General features: G+C 40.9%; 1 protein-coding gene across 4 annotated transcripts; it reads left to right on the forward strand.

Annotated features, from left to right (window-relative positions):
* Nucleotides 1–6,733: 6,733 nt before the first annotated feature.
* On the forward strand, nt 6,734–16,689 carry NFATC2IP (nuclear factor of activated T cells 2 interacting protein). Of its 4 annotated transcripts, XM_074282765.1 has the most exons (10): nt 6,739–6,960; nt 7,048–7,320; nt 7,533–7,605; nt 13,802–13,907; nt 14,133–14,219; nt 14,352–14,538; nt 14,719–14,863; nt 15,117–15,235; nt 15,430–15,481; nt 16,062–16,689. In XM_074282765.1, the coding sequence occupies exons 1-10, from the start codon at nt 6,949–6,951 to the stop codon at nt 16,073–16,075; spliced, it is 1,068 nt and encodes a 355-aa protein (XP_074138866.1). In that variant the 5' UTR covers nt 6,739–6,948; the 3' UTR covers nt 16,076–16,689. The 4 variants fall into 4 exon arrangements, with proteins under 4 accessions (XP_074138864.1, XP_074138866.1, XP_074138865.1 ...); XM_074282763.1 differs by lacking the exon at nt 15,430–15,481 and having other exon boundaries at nt 6,734–6,960; XM_074282764.1 differs by having other exon boundaries at nt 6,843–7,320.
* The last annotated feature ends 257 nt before the right edge of the window (nt 16,690–16,946 follow it).

The following is a 16,946-nucleotide window of genomic DNA, read 5'->3' on the forward strand; positions in this document are numbered from 1 at the left end:
ATAGTTATGAAAAAATGCTCTAAATCATTGTTGATTAGAGAAATGCAAATGAAAACAACTCAGAGGGACCACCTCATACTTCTAAGATTGGCTAAAATGACAAGAAAAGATAATGATGAATGTTGGAGGGGATGTGAGAAAACTGGGACACTGATACATTGTTGAGAGGATTGTGAAGGAATCCAACCATTCTGGAGAGCAATCTGGAACTATGCCCAAAGGGCTATCAAACTGTGCATACCTTTTGACCCAGCAGTACCATTACTAGGTCTATATCCTAAGGAAATCTTAAAAGGAGGGAAAAAGAACCCATATGTGAGAAAATGTTTGTAGCAGCTCTTTTTTGTGATAGCAAAGAATTAGAAAATGAGTAGATGCCCATTAATATGAGGAATGGCTGAACAAGTTGTAGTGGATGAAAATGATGGAATATTATTATTCTATAAAAATGATGAACAAGTTGATTTTAGAAAGGTCTAGAAAGATTTACATGAACTGATGCTGAACAAAACAAGCAGAACCAGGAATACATTGTACATGATAACAAGAAGAAAGTTCGATAATCAACTATGAAAGGCTTGGTTCCTCTCAGTGGCTCATTGATCCAAAGCAATCCTAAGAGACTTTGAACTGAAAATGTCATATATATCCAGAAAAAGAATTAAAGAGACTGATTATAAATCAATTCTATACTTTTTCATCTCTCCCATAGGTTTTCCCTTTTGCTCTGATTTTTCTCTCCCAACATGATTCAGAAAGTAATGTGTATTAAAAAATAAATTTACTAGGAAAAAAAAGAATTTTCCCTATAAACTCAGGACACACTTTTCTAAAGATAAATACATTCTCATTATGGGCACAGGGGCAGCTCGGTGGTGCAGTGGATAGAGCACTGAAGTCGAGTTCAAATCTGAGCTCAGACACTTAACTCTTCCTAGCTTTATGACCCTGGGCAAGTCACTTAACCTTAGTTGCCTCAGGGAAAAAAAGAAAGAAAGGAAGAAAGAAAGAAAGAAAGGAAGGAAGGAAGGAAGGAAGGAAGGAAGGAAGAAAGAAAGAAAGAAAGAAAGAAAGAAAGAAAGAAAGAAAGAAAGAAAGAAAGAAAGAAAGAAAGAAAGAAAGAAAGAAAGAAAGAAAGAAAGAAAGAAAGAAAGAAAGAAAGAAAGAGAAAGAAAGAAAGAAAGAAGAAAGAAAGAGAAAGAAAGAAAGAAAGAAAGAAAGAAAGAAAGAAAGAAAGAAAGAAAGAAAGAAAGAAAGAAAGAAAGAAAGAAAGAGAATTTGTATAAAAGGACTTCCAAGAATCTAGTGCCAGTGAGCCTCAGTCTTTGTCCCAGGACTTCCTATAGTCCAAATCTAGATGCCTGATTCCCAGCCACAAATTATTTCTAGGGCTTACCCACAGTGCTTTGCTTCCTCTGGGGCCCTAGTCTTTATCCCAGAGCCTTTCTTGACATCCTCTATCAGTCCCAGATTTCCTCTACTCAGGACCTACTATAGAACTCCAGGATCCATCCCTGGGGCCTGACCCTCCCCCACTCCCTTACTTCTTAAGCCCTGCATCCCACTTCCTGGGACTTCCTACGACAAAGCAGCAGTTGGACTTCAAGGGATAGCTTTGACACACCTAGTCATCTGCTTCACTTAATGGACTTTTCTAACCACCCAGTCTATATCCTGTAGCTATTATCTTGATATCTAGTATACTCTCCTTATGGGCAGCTAGATGGCCCAGTGGATAGACTGCTGGACCTAAAGTCAGTAGACTGCTGGACCTAAAGTCAGGGAGACTATCTTTGAGAGTTCGAATCTGGCCTTGGACACTTGGACACTTACTAGCTGTGTGACTCTGGGTTATTTACTGCCATTGAACTCAAGTTTCCTCATTTGTTTAAAAAAAAAAATTGAGCTTGAAAAGAAAATGGTAAACTTCAGTCAAGAAAACCCCAAATGGAGTCAAGAATAATCAAATATGACTAAAAAATTGACCACCACCACCACCTATTTCCTTTCTTCCTCAGTGAGTTCAGTGCCCAGCTCACAATCTTTCTCTCTAATCCAATTCCTGCTCACAAACTAGGGGATATTAATGTACATATTGATGTTCCCACAACTATTCTGATTTCCCACTTTTTCAGTCTAATCAATTGACATGACCTCCAGTCCACCTTAGTTACAATACAGAAGTCATAACCTTGATCTTGACATTTTACAAGTAAGTGTTTCATGAACTCTGAAATTCCTTTATTTGACTATATATTTTTTAATCATATCACTTTTCTCTGTACCTTACAGTTCCTGAACAGTTTCATCTTTAATAGGTCCTCCAAACCTTTGACTTCTTAGTTCGTTCCTGGTCCATTAGCCCCACATTAGTTGTATTTTCTTTTTTTCTGGAATTTTTCTCCTTGATGAATCAGTTCAATTGTACAATATCTTCTTTTTTAATTTTTTTTTCATTTTAGTAGTTTTTATTTACCAGATATATGCATGGGTAATTTTACAACGCTGACAATTGCCAAACCTTTTGTTCTAATTTTTCCCCTCCTCCCCCCCCTACATGTTAAATATGTTAAAGTATAAATTAAATACAATATATGTATACATGTCCAACAGTTGTTTTGCTGTACAAAAAGAATTGGACTTTGAAATAGTTGTACAATATCTTCTACCCTTGAATCTTTTCACCCCTTGCTCATTGCCAATTGTATTTTGCCAAATTATGATCTTGGATTTTGCCTAGTATCCATCTCTTGTTTCTATTCAGTCCTATCAAATAGAATTAGAAGAAATCATGAAATTATGTTGATTTGGTCCACTATGAATTTGTTACATAATCTCAATTGGACCCTTAAGCAACTCCTGTAATGTCCTCCCCCTATATTCTCTTTTTCTTTTCTTTTTTTTCTTTTTGTTGTTTTTTACTGAGGTAATTGGGGTTAAGTGACTTGCCCAAGGTCACACAGCCAGGAAGTATTAAGTGTCTGAGGCCAGATTTGAACTCCGGTCCTACTGAAGTCAGGGCTGGTGCTATATCCACTGCACCACCTAGCTGCCCTCTCCCCCTATAATTTCAGCTGAAAACCTCAATTCATATTTAATCTTCTCAAAGAAGCCTTTATTGTCCTAACTCAAAGTACATTGTTTTCCTTCCTCCATCTTTCTTTGGTCTATTTTCTCCTTTGGTCCTATAACATTTGATTTATATTATATTCTTATGTTGATATGTCCCTATAATGTTATGTGGTTAGTTCTTGGGCAGAATCATGTTATAATTAGTATCCCAAGCATGCAGCTTGGTGATCTACACTTTGTAAATACTTAATATTTAATGGGAATTCAACTTTGTTGCATGAGAGAGGTTCCCTGCTCTCAATAAACTAAGTGTTGGGGGAGACTGGATTAAGAGAGATTTAACATTCACATGATAACTTGAGAAAGAATGTTCAGTGCCAATGAGTTATTGGTACAACAAACACTACAAGAGTGCCAGTAATTCAATCCCACCTAGTGCCTACTTTGTAGAAAGAGCTCTCCTCTAAACCAACTTTACAATGTACAAAATCCTTTCTTCCCAAGATGTTGCTAGTGCAGCTATTATTATCCTTACTTTATAGAGGAGGAAAGTGAAGTCCTGAAATTTTAAATGACTTGCACAATTGACTGATGGCTACAGGGCTCAAACTCAAGTCTAGAGTCTGACTCTAACTTAATGAGCTTTTCATCATACTTTTTCATATTTTTCATCATACAACCCATGCTATGGGTTGGATTGAGTAGGGGTGTGCTGGAGAATGTTTAACAATTGGCTCTCGAAAACAAAACAAAACCCCACAATGTATTTCTGGCACACTTTTACATATGATTTTCATTATTAATTTTTTTCTATGGGGAGCTAGGTGGCGCAGTGGATAGAGCACCAGCCCTGAATTCAGGAGGACGGGAGTTCAAATCTGGTCTCAGACACTTAACACTTCCTAGCTGTGTGACCCTGGGCAAGTCACTTAATCCCAGCCTGGGGGGGGGGGAATTTCTATCATTTTCTTAAGTTTAGACAATCAACAAAATATCGAATTAAGCTCTGAGGTGTAAATGTTTTCACTGAATATTGCAGGATACAGGATTATTAAGAGATGATCTCTACCTTCTTGGAACTTACAGTCTACTAGGAGAATAAGATGTGATCCAAATAATAATAATACAATAATAACAGTAGCTTTCATGTATTTCAAAATAAGTTTTTATTGATATATTTTATATCATTATAGTTTCCTCCAGTAGCCTCCCCTTCTTCCCAAAAAACCCCATCTTATATAACAAATAATTTTTAAACAAAAAGAGGAAAAAGATGGGGAAAATTATCATAACTTATTTTTATGTCAAAAAAATTGAAAGTATTTGCATTGTATACTTGTGGACCTGTTTGTCTCCTTGGCAAAGAAGAGGAGTGGGAATGACTTCTCATATCTTTTCTAAGAAGCCATATATGCTCTCTATACTTTTGCAACATTAACCTGATTTTTTGGTGGTTCTTTCTAGTTACATTATTGGAGACATCGTGTATACTGATTTTTCAACAAATATTAAGTACCTACTATGTGTTAAATGCTGAGGATATATCTGAGAAAAAGACAGTCCCTTCCCTGAAGAAACTTGTAATCTAATGGGGTTGCACAACACATAAAAGAAAGCTAAAGGCAGGGCAGGGGTACCAGACTCTAAGTGAGGGGGTCACAATATTTCCTGAAATATGCTCATAGTAAGTGAAGATTGATCTGGAAAACTCGGTTTTATAAAGCCCTTTATAAAGGAAAGCTTTTGGAGGAGTGGAGAGCTCCACCTTTTAGCCCTCCAATCAAAGGAGAAAGAAGGAAAAGGAAGTCAAGATGAGAAAATATTGAGTATCTAAAATTGAGTTAACATGATGACATTTCAAGTGTTTCATGTCATATTCTGTGACATTTACATGCTATATTTTGTTGTTTCCAAGTCTTTGCTATCATAACAAGTGCTGAATAGCTATCATTTGTAGACACTTTGTATTTCATCCTCATGTTAACCCTTTGAGGTTGTTTTTCAAGATGAGAAAAATGAGGCAGGCAGGCATTCAGTGACTTGCCTCTGTCAAAACAACTAGTAAGCGTTTCCTTATCCTTAACCCTTTTCTCTGAGGGTTCTCCTTTCAATATGGTCCAAAGGGGAAAAAAAAGGGGTACTTCACCGAAATATAATGTTCCCACCCTAAATCTGATCCCCACTCTAATTTCTGAGGGGGATTAGGACTTCAGACTAGTGAGACTGTGGACTGATTTGGGTTTCCATAAATGAGATCATAGTAACTATCACTTATAGGAGGGGAGCTAGGTGGTTCAGTGGCTAGAGCACTGGAGCTCAGTGCCATCCTGAGCAAGTCACTTAATTTATGCTTTAATCCCCTGGAAAAGGAAAGGGCAACGCCAGTGTCTTTGCCAAGAAAACCCGATAATTTGGTGCACGAGGTCGTGAAGAGTTGGTTATGAACACAACACATCAACCCCCATTTACATAATGCTTTTTAAAAATGTCATTTCATTTATCCTCACAACACCCCAGTCAGGCCCGTGGTATTACCCCCATTTTGCAGATTGGGATACCGGGGCAGAAAGAGCTATGACCCACAGCTACTCGGATAGGACTCACACTTTCCTCCCTCCTGACTTCAAGGGCCGTGCTGTATCCCCATGGGGGTGGGGAGCAGTTATTGAGCACTTTCACAGTGGTAAAATGCTTTCTGCACATTCTCATTTGAGTGAAGTCGATAATCTTTACTGTCTATTACAACCCTAAAACCCTTTGTCCCAGACCACACTGCTAAAAAGCAACACAACTGGGAATCTGACTCAGATTGTCTGGATATGAGACGGGATTTTCCCGTAAATCCAATAAACGTTATGGGCACAACTTAGACCGAGTGACCATGTCGGAGCAAGGATCAGTCTGGGAGTGTTGTTGGCAGGGTGAGTGTGGACCAAGGCCACGGCCACCCTTGGGGGTTTAGCGCCCCCTGCTGGGAGGTTACAGGGTGCAGGTGAGGTCAACATTGGGTTCGCTCGTTCTGGCGGGCATGTTATGTGTAGGTGTGCATGGAGAGTAGCAATTCTGGCTCATCAAATACTATGAAGAGCAAAGGAAGTCAAAAGGCAAGCAAACCAGCTTTTCAAGTCAAATTCAACGTGTGTGAGCGGAAATCCCGGGACACTGCCAAGGAGAAGGACAGAAAGACCCTGAGCATATTACTCTTGTCCCCTCCTCCCATCCAGCAATCAATAAGCAGCTAATCAATGCCGCTAATATGCCGGGGACCACCCTCGGCTCTGGGCATACAAAGGCACTAGAAAATAATATTAGCATTTCTAGGGCCCATTAAAATTTGCAAAGCGCTTGATTTATAATCTCATCTGGTCTACGCAATGCGTGTGGTGTGATAACCCACGACTGCGGGCTCGGTTCCTCCTGATTTCCCGATTCTGCGCTGATTTCGCGCGTTACATCAGAGCCTCAGGCTTCCCCCGGTCTTGCTCCGGAACTACAATTCCCAGTACCCCTCGGGCCCATCAGATAGGGGTGGGAGTTGTCTCTGACAAATCACCAGGAGGCCGAATGCTCAGAAGGGAATTATTCGCTGGGGAGGCCCTATTGTGAGGCAAGAAGGCCGGCAGCTGAGCCAATCCCCGAGCTCAGGGCCTGTGGCGGAGGCGGGAAAAGAAGGTCGCGGATGTATTTAGAATGAAGTTCGGCCAATCTTTGTTCGCAAAGCTTGTGATGACAAAGGGAAGTTGAGGCGGCGGGGAACGTTATCCAACGGGAGCAGACCGCGACTAATGAGGAGCCGAGGACATGGGGAGGGGGCGGGCCCGGCGTTGACTAGCAGGTCTCTCGGCCTGTAAATTTGTTTGTTCCGGGGCGGGCACGATGGCCGCGTTGGTGAGCTGGGACCGTGGGGCTGAGAGGTGGGTGCGAGGTACGGGTCGTGGCGGGCCGAGGCCCAACTGGACACTCCCCTCTCCGCAGGATCCCGTGGTGGTGGACCTGATCAGCGACAGCGGCAGCGACGGGGAGGCCGGCGCGAGCGGTGCCAGGGGCGGGCAGGGTCCGGCATGTTCGAGGGGCGGAAGACGCGGCGGAGGCCGCTGCCGTGTCCTCGACAGCGATAGCGACAGCGACAGTGAGGCAGAAGGGGCCGGGGCGGCGGAGCGGCTGCGGCTGCGGCCTCCCGCCCCGCGGCGGCGGCGCCTTCTACTGGGGGCAGGGGAGGCCCCCGTGGTCCCCGTGTATTCGGGCAAGGTGGGGGCTCTGTGGGAGCGGGAGGGGACCAGTTTCCCGCGCCCTCTGGAAGGTTTGGCAGGGGAGCCCCTCGGGAGGAGCGAGGAGGGGAGGGAGGGAGGAGGAATAGGATGGGAATGAATTGCTATGGGGACGTGGGGATGCTGTGGGCGGATGGGCGGGTGTCTCAGGCTAGGTGATCGACCCAGTGCCCGCGCCCTACCGGTCTGTAGGTGAAGAGCAGCCTCCGCTTCTTCCCCAAGGATCTTAGGCAGCCACTGTTCTCCGGAAGCCCTAGCGGGGAAGGTGAGATGGGGGGTCTGGGGAGGTAGAGGCCAACTGGGCAGGCAGGCCAGGCTGGCGGGCCGCAGCTCCGGTACCTGGTCACCGCGCGCCACGCTGCACTGCGAGGCCCTTTCTCTCTCTCACTCTTAGCACCTCCCCTCACTTTCTATTTGTCCCGGGTAGAGCTTATTTACATACACTTGTTACCGCCCCCGTAGATTGTGAGCTCCTGGAGGGCAGGAATTTTGCCTCTTTTTGTATCCTCTGAATTTATTCCTGTGCCAGTCTATTAGTAGGCTCTTAATAAATACTTACTGACTGATGATAGACAGGGTGTCCTCTTTTTTAGTTTATGATTTTCAAGTAACAGGTAATTTTTAAAATATTAATCCACCCCTTCCAATGCTCTGTTTCTATTCTTGTTGAGCAAATTAAAGCAAACCAAAAATCCCTCCATTTGTAACCTTTAAAGCAGTGGTCCTCAAACTTTTTAAAATAGGGACCAGTTCACTGTCCCTCAGACTGTTGGAGGGCAGGACTATAGTAAAAACAAAAGCTCACAGTGTCTCCGCCCCTCAGCTCATTTGCCTTAGGGTCCTCAGCAGCCACATCTGGCCCACGGGCCTAGTTTGAGAACCCCTGCTCTAGTCTGGCAAAACAAATTGACTCATTAGCCAAGTCCAAAGACATATGTCTACATCAAGATGTTCTTTACCAGTATTTATAAAAAGTATTCTTAGTTTTTTAAAAAATTGTCCATTGTGTCCCTTCCTTTGGCACAATATTGCATTAATATTCACATCATATACCACAAATGATTTAGCCAGTCCCTTATTAGACATCTCAGTTTCCAAGAAAAATGCTATAGAAACTTGCAAATACTCTTTTCTTTGAGGCCTAGTAATAGTGTACTTAAGTCAGTTTGATTCTAAGTTGCTTTCCAGACTGGCTGGAGCAGTTCATATCTCCACTGAACAGTGCATTAGTATACCTGGGATGGGGGATCATCAAAGGCAGAGCTGTCCCTGAGTGGGAGAGTAGAGTAGGACAAGAAAGAAAGAAGTGGTACCTGGGTATTTTTTTTAAAGAGGGGGGGTAGATTCTTATCTGTACCTTTCTATATATTTTTCTAATCACATACAAAAATAATATGATAAGATTATGTCACACATCCAAGTTAGTGTCCTTATAGAGTGGGCGTCATTGGAAAACCATGTGTTTTTTCCCAAGTATAGATAAATTAATTTAGCTAGTATGTAAGACTTAGATTAAAGTAAAATAGTACTTGTCCTAAAGGATATTGAATTCCACAAGAAGAGACAACACATTTATAGAGAGAGCCATGTAAAGCAGCTATTTGCTAATTTTTTGCAGGAAAAGGCATTAACATTTGAGGAAAATTGGAAATGGTTTAATGTAGAAAGTGGCATGTGATCTGAGTTTTGAAAGAAACTAGGGGTTTTAAGAGGCAAAGATTAGGGAGTGAATTTCCATGGTAAAGGCCTAGAATCTAAAGATTGGATGTCTTGTATGAGGAACACTACAAAGGCTGATAGGATATGAGGGTTAGTAATGTGTAATGAGAGTGGGGTAAATATGTGGGCCAGATTACAAAAAGCACATGGATTTATATTTGATCTTATAGGTGATAGGGAATGCTTGAATTATTAAGTTAGAGAAGTGAAATAGGTCAGATCTGTTCTAAGGAAAATTACTTTGGCAATTGTGGGGAGAGACTTGAAGCAGAAAGACTTGGAGGTAATTGCAATTATCTAGGTAAGAGATAATGAGGGTTTGAACTATTGTGGGATCTGTGTTAAGTGGATAGTAGGGGACATATGCAAGAGATCTGTAGACAGAAACAACTAGATTTGTCAACTGATTTAAATAAATACTATGCATGTTGTTTATTAGCTCTAGATACAGGCATAAGGGTAGGGACTGGACCTGATAGGAAACTCCCTCTCCTATTACAGATCAGCACTTTTACTCCAATTTATAGTCCTAGGGAATATCCTAGAGCAAAGCTTCTTAAACTGTGGGTCAATGAGGAAGTAACAGTAAAAATTCAAAATCAAACAATGACTCTGAGGCATTTCTGGCACAGTTTGCTTGTGTAGTTGTGTCACACAATTTCACTGCAGCATTGGTTTTGAAACACTTTGGCTCAGATTCAAGATGGCGTTGACTTAAAAATTTTTCTGGCAAAAAAGTCTTGAGTGGAAAAAAATTTAAGAAGCCCTGGTCTAGAGCACTGAGTTAAATGACTTGAACACAGCATTAGAGAGGTGGGCCTTGAACCCAGATATTTCTGGCTTTGAGGCTGACTATCCACTTACCTGTCCTGAAGATTAAAAAAAAAGAGAGAGATATCACTTCTCTTAAAGAGATTATATCCTAATGGAGATTCACCCAAGGGAGTGGTGCTAGGGAAGTATGGGAAGTCATGAGAATAATGATTCATTGACCTAATTTTTCAATTTTTTTTTTTAACAGTAGTATTGATTTGATTACTGGCCAGAAGATCGCTAGGGTAAAAATGAAGATCAATTAGTCAATAGGTGTAAAGGTCCTGTCGTCTCTTAAGTTATTCTCAGCTAGAGAATTGCCCAGACAACCTGAGTTATCACCTTGTAATCCTAACAAATAAGTATTAAGTGCCTACTACATGCCAGGTCCTGAGGATATAGAAAAAAGCTGAAGAACAGCTCAAGGAACTTATAAACTAATGGTGCAACAAAAGAATGCATGACCTCAAGGAGTTTAAGAGTAGGTCCTCCCATGCATGGCCTTGGAGAGTGGTAGAGCAGCCATGAGACAGAAAATAACCAAGGTGAAAACAGAGGACACTTGGTAATAGGAATTTTGAGGGTGGAATTACTCTTAGGAGATTGCCTTCAGAGGCTGTGGTGCCATGTTTTGAATATCACTAATGGTGACAAATCTTCATACTTGAGTAGGTATTTTGAAGCTTGTTCTTGGACGACAAAGCCAAGCTATTCTCTTCCAGTTCAATTCTGGACCCACCTGAATTGCCCATTTGGGGTGTATAGACTAATATATATGCATCATTGGATGACCTCTGTATCATTAGTACAATTACATTAGGGAATTAGGCATTTTCGCTGATTTTCTACTTGGAAGTAGTGAAAGAGGCAAGCATTGATTTTATATTTTGTATTTGATTTCTTTATTCCATGTTTTACATAACAACTTAATCTCTTTTCTCTGAATCTGAGTATAGAAGCTCATGAGTTCAAATGTTCAGCCTCCCTCTTTGAAGTTAGACACTAAGCTTTCCACAATCACTGTTAATTGAAAAACTCTATGCTACATTTAGAAATTTGATATTCATGAAACATAATTCTAAGGGAGTTGCTATTTTAGTAACACCTGTAAATCACTGCAAAGGAAACATATCGTCCTTCATAATCAGCTTGTGAAAACTCCAAGGACATTTTATATTGTCTTGAGAGCATGCAGGCTGACCTGGCTCCATTTTAGCCTCATTTTTATCCAAAGCAAAGTGGTTTTATCTTATTCCCAGATGCTCATGAATCTTATTCCCAGGCCATGTTAATGATCTAAGGATGCAGCTGGGCCCCATACATTTACAAAGCATTCCTTCAAGGTGGAGGAGTAGCCCTGATTGTGGGTGCATGCATGACCACTTTTCTTAATGTAACCATCTTGATTTCACCCCTGTGATGGTGCCAGTCTCATATCAATGCTATAATTTCCTTACCTGCTCTGTTCCTTGCTCATTGCTTATAAAAAGGAGTTGAATTCCCAGTTCTCTGTCTTTAGTTAGAAACCGATGCAAGCCACGGACCCTTTTATTAATAGGTTTGGCACCATATTTATAAATTGTTCTCTTCCTTGAAGAGAACCTGCCTTAGGGTATCTTTTATTGAACTTTACTCAAGATAGCAGTTAAGCCGAACTATTTTGAATAGTCATGGATCTCATTTAAGAGATTCCTTGGTGTTCTGTGATTCCTCTTGCCTTCATGTTCTTGGGCAGCTATTGCCTAAGGGTCTTTTAGACCTTTCTTTAAAAAATTTATCTAGACTTAATACCTATAATCTGAGCCCCAAAACTCCTTATTGGATATAGTTTTATAGATTCAGGTTTCACATACATATTGCCCAGATTTTTCTAAGCTTGGATATTTTGGACCACACATTGTCTCTACTTTATGCTTGATCATAAATATTATTTCATCTTCTATACCAGCAAAATTACTGGCTCATCCTCTTGGTCTGGTTGAAAAGTCTCTGATCTTGCTGAGCTTCATCGGAAATCCAAGGGTTGGGTATGCCAAAAGCAGTAACTTCACTGATATTTCAAATCTCACTTCTCTGTAGTTTCGGTCTTATTAGGGGCTGCCATGGAAAGATTGTCGTCATTTTTCTCTTCATATCTATCTTGTCCCGTTTCATCTTGTTCCTAAGCCTCCCTACCTTCAGTTCTTTGCATAGCTTTCTCAGTCATCTCTTGAAACTTCATGTTCCTCCTTTTTCTGTTGTAGCATCTTTTTCTGTACTTGAACTTGATCTCTACCACTTCACCAGCCTTTCTGTCAGCAATGTAGAGAGCTTTAGCAAACTTGGCAAAATTTTCATTAAATTAGCTGTCTGCAGTCCTTTCCTCATCAGTAGTCAGACATTTGTCTGACAGACTATATTAACCCTTTGCATTTTTCCAGTTTTAAATACAAGGAAAAATTTTCCGCTTCTGTTTCTTTACAACTGTCTTCTGACTAGGAGAACATATGACAGCTGCAGGAGGAGAAGATCAGTCAGGAATTTTCTTATTTTGAATCTTGAAGGTTCTATTGTATCTTTTTTGCATTTCCACCATCTGTGCAAATCTTTGCTTAGCTCTAAAGTTGCAAGCCACTTCTTGCTGAGACAGTGTGTAGCTCTTGTACTGACTTCTGCTTGAATTGATATGTCTTATAAGATATAGATCTCTCCAGCGTTACCTCTTTAATGTTTCTTTATCAGGTCTTTGCTAGTCTAGGTCATCAACATTCACAATTTCTTGGGGAAACAGGTTGTTATACTTGCCATAAATGTCTTTTAATTGTTTATGTTGAGCAATTGCAACATAATTAACTTTTTTCTCTACCTTCACTTGAATGCCTAAAGCATTGGATGGTTTTCCCCCCCCCTTTCTTTCCATAGCCAATGAAGGGTATTGGGCCATCTGTATTTCTGGAAAGGCATTTCCATATTCAAAATCTTTTTAACAACCTAGATAGTCATTTTTTTCTGAAATCTGTATAGAGGAAGTTCTGTTCATGATGAAACTAGTGTTGCCTGCCTTGATCTCCATGAACTTACCCTTTATACAGTCTCAGCTTGGTTTTGAGAAGGCTGAGTTATTATTGTAAACAAAATTGGTAAGCATTATATATTCTGCTATGCTAATCATTTATATTATTTTCCTGATACCACATCATCCTGCACGAGGTATTCTTATGTTTCACAGAATTCTTTATCTTCATTATTTATGATGTAGTACTCCATTGCATTCATGTCCTACATGTATATTTCTTTAATTTCTACTTCTTTGCTACCACAAAGTGATAACTATTAGTATTTTGACCCATATGGGACCTGTCTTTATGACTTCTTTGATGTTATGCAGACCAAGAAGAATTCTGGGTTAAAGGATATGAATATGTTACGCATTTAAAAAATATAATTCTACATTGCTTTCTAGAATAGACCAATTCACAACTCTGCTAATAATCCAGCTTCCTAATTTGTCAGATTTGTTTTAAAATTGTAGAATTTGCTTCTGAACCCTTGAAGGCAAATTAGATAGTACAGCTCTTACACACACCCCTCAGACTGCAAAATGATATTCATTGTAACCATTTTTCACCTGAATAAGACATTTGGGGATAAGAGAAGTAGGAGTAGAAGGGAGAGGTGTGAGCACATCTTGTAATTTGTCATAGGATTCCACCTTAGCTAAGAGTGGAAGAACAGTACAGACAGGCAGAATCAGGACAATTTTTGTAGTTGAGAGAAATGGTTAAACTGTGCTTTTGAGTTGGGATGGCTCTCAGGAGGAGGAATTCTATGAAGCAGTCTTCAAGTCTTGGAAGCAGCAGGGGCTTTGGACTTTCTGGAAGCCTTCATTTATCTCTCCAGATTTTATCTCTGTTACTGCCTCTTAACCTATGGTTTCCCCTTTCTTTCAGCTGTGGATTTGGATTCTGATAAGCCCCTTTCTGAGAACATCCCTTTGCCAGTTTCTTCTACAGAAAAGAATCAAAAAACTAATGATGAAGAGGAGAACCATTTTTTGTGAGTATGCAGAATACTTAGGGAAATGGCAAAATGTTTGGTGTTGACCACCAGTGGTTGGCAGGTCCCTGGGACACAAGAAGGGCTGAAGGATAGAATATAATGGGATATGTGGGTTTGGGAAAATTTTCATGAACAGACCCAGGCACCAGGACCTCTTTTTCTCTTTATCATTGACTGCTCTGTGATCTATTCCCCATTTTCTTTTGTAAATTTTCTTTTCAGGGTCCGGGACAGTTCTTCTTCCCCTTCTCCCCCTCCCCGATACCGTGGACGATCCAGGAAACCCCCAAGAGCCCTTGGGAAGATAAGGTAAAGTCTTTCTCTCCCTTGATAGCAAGGGTTGGACAGCAGCTGTTTTGGAGAACTTAGTCGCATTCACTGATTAGAAAATAATTAGTGCTTTCTTGGATGAGTCATTGACGCCTTTTTCTAACCCTATAGGGAGGTAAATAAGCGCTTACAGGGTCTCCGATCTTACCTGAGTCCCTTGTCATCTAAAGACCGTGTTTCTGAAAATTCCGAAGATGAAGTGATCTTGGTGGAGGAGACCAGTGTTAGGAAGAGCCCCCGACACTTAACTCTTAAAGTGAGGTGCCGGACTGACCTTGTCAAATTACCTCTCAGTACGGTGAGAACTGGGGACTAATTATAATGGGTTAATTGGGGAAACATGGGGCCAAGTAGCTGTCATGTTTTCCTTGGTCCTTAGTTCAGGGGACAGGCAAGCAGAAAGTTAGATATGCATTCTGGATGGATTGTGCTACAGTGGGGCATGAAAGCATTTCTATACTTCCTCTTTTTTTCTCAGGATGAGCCCTTGCAGGTTGTCGTGGATCACATGGCATCCCGATTAGGAGTGTCCTCTGCCCGAATTCTTTTACTGTTCCGAGAAGTAGAACTTTCCCCTAGTGCCACCCTCAGCTCTCTAAAGATTGGAGTAGCTGACATCATTGGTAAGTGGAGGTAGCTGTGGGGCTGCATCACAGGGAAGCATGAAAGTTTATGGGAAGAGGGGCAGCTGGGTGGCTCAATGGGTAGAGGAGGACCTGAGTTCAAATCTAACCCCAGACACTTAACACTTTGTAGCTGTGTGACCCTGGGCAAATCACTTAATCCCAATTGCCTCAGCAAAAAAAAAAAGTTTCGGGGAGGAGCCCACACTTCCTGCTAAGTCCCTTTACTTCCTTCCCTTCCTCCTCTTACAAGATTGTGTAGTCCTGTCCAGTACTCCTGAGCCTTCGAAAGAGTCAGAATCAGGAGAGGAACTTCGGCTCAGGGTTCAGGGGCAAGAGAAACACCAGGTCCTGGAGATCACTGTATCCCGGGTAAGTGGGGGTTGGAAATCTTTTTTTCCATTTACTCAGCATCCTCACAGACATCTACTACTCTTGAGACTGAATCTTTTTCTGATAAGACATCCAGTGACTATCCTTTCCAAATTCAATTTTGTCTTAAAAAGTGAGAAAAGGAAGATTCTTTCTGTGGCTGATATTCTTGCCTTCCTTTCTTCTGACTTCAGGGCCCTCTACTTTACCTATCATACAAGGTTGAAACTGGAAGAAAGCTTAGAGGTCAGATAATTTAACCCTCTTGTTTTCAAAACCTATGTGTTGAGTTCTTCTGATTTTTTGGTCTTTTTCAGTTCCAATTTTGCAAGTTAACTACTTTACAGTTGGAGATATGTGCTAATTTCCTCTCAGTTTTTTAAAATCATAATTATGGATATTCTTAATCTGTTTTACTATACAAATTTTGTTCTGATCCAGTTTATGAAATAATCTAGAGGTATTTTGATCGTAATATTAAGTCTGCTAATTTGGGAACTTGTGATATAACCTAACCATTTTCTATAAAAATTATTTTGGGGGTTGTCTTTGTATCTGCCTCTTGTGTACTGATATAAGTTAATATATAGATATTTGACACTTTTTAATTTTATAAATTTCTCTCAAATAAGTTTTATTTCTTCTGGATTATAGTTAGTATCCTTCATTACAGAGGAGGAAAAAGACCAGATAAGTATCCTGTCCAAGGCTTCTTTCATATGTCAGTGACATTTACTGTTATTCTACTCCCATCAAAACTTGTCATTTCTCTACCCAAACCCCAACAATTCCTTCCTTTCTGACTTATAGTACTTTCTTTATTTAGGGTGCTCCTCTTAGAACACTGATGTCTCACTATGCAGAGGTCATGGGACTCAAAGGACATAAGCTATCTTTCTTTTTTGATGGCGAGAAGCTTTCGGGCCAAGGGACCCCAGCAGAATTAGGCATGGAACAAGAAGACCTCATTGAAGTTCGGAGTTGAAGTGCAGTGTTCTGCCTTCTCCCTCCTTCCTGCCTTCAAAGTGAGATATGAAGCTGGGACTCTTCAAAAATCAAAGAATGTCTGCCCTTCTAGTCTTCCTTTTCCATCTTCTCTCCTGTCTTCCAATTGCCCTAAAGCTAGATCTGAGAAAGACCCTTCCTTTTCTTCTCCATTTCTCTTGTCATCATTTACCCCTTACCCTTCTTTCATAGGTGTCCCAGGGGTGAAGCTGCTGTTCTAGCATTTGTTCTTGAACGTTTCTATGAGTGCATCTTAGTTGCCTTCTGCTAATTGGAGTATTTGAGTACCACTTACCCTGTATATATGTACACGTGTCCTTTGACATCTTTCTCTTTGCACTGATTATTTTGGACTTGGGGTGTGAAGATAAATTGCAGACCTCTAGTTTCCAAATTTTCGTGGACCCAGTCGTTTTTGTAACTGGATTTAAAATAAAATGTAATTTGGATTTTGGATTTGAACTTTTAATTCCTCCAGGGTTTTCACCTCATTGGTGGGAGGGGGGGGGGACAGGGAAAGTCAGAGCCCTGTCACTTGGTTATATCTTGGATTTAATGATATTTAGGGGCAGGAGAGGACAGCGTTCAAATTCCAGAAGATTCAATGAAATTGGGTTGGTTTGCTGAACTTTTGGTGGTAAGAGGGTCATCCTGTTGCTTATGACACCTCTTCTACCTCTACCCCCGTGACTACCCAGCACACCTC

Source organism: Sminthopsis crassicaudata, chromosome 1 (assembly GCF_048593235.1).
Source record: "Sminthopsis crassicaudata isolate SCR6 chromosome 1, ASM4859323v1, whole genome shotgun sequence".
Taxonomy (NCBI): domain Eukaryota; kingdom Metazoa; phylum Chordata; class Mammalia; order Dasyuromorphia; family Dasyuridae; genus Sminthopsis; species Sminthopsis crassicaudata.

Excerpts from the sequence above, each read along its gene's own strand:
- NFATC2IP (XM_074282762.1), top strand. The coding sequence starts at position 6,949 with ATGGCCGCGTTGGTGAGCTGGGACCGTGGGGCTGAGAGGTGGGTGCGA. Across the intron at positions 14,220-14,351 it reads AGAGCCCTTGGGAAGATAAG|GGAGGTAAATAAGCGCTTAC; the intron begins GTAAAGTCTTTC and ends CTAACCCTATAG. Across the intron at positions 14,864-15,116 it reads TGGAGTAGCTGACATCATTG|ATTGTGTAGTCCTGTCCAGT; the intron begins GTAAGTGGAGGT and ends TCCTCTTACAAG.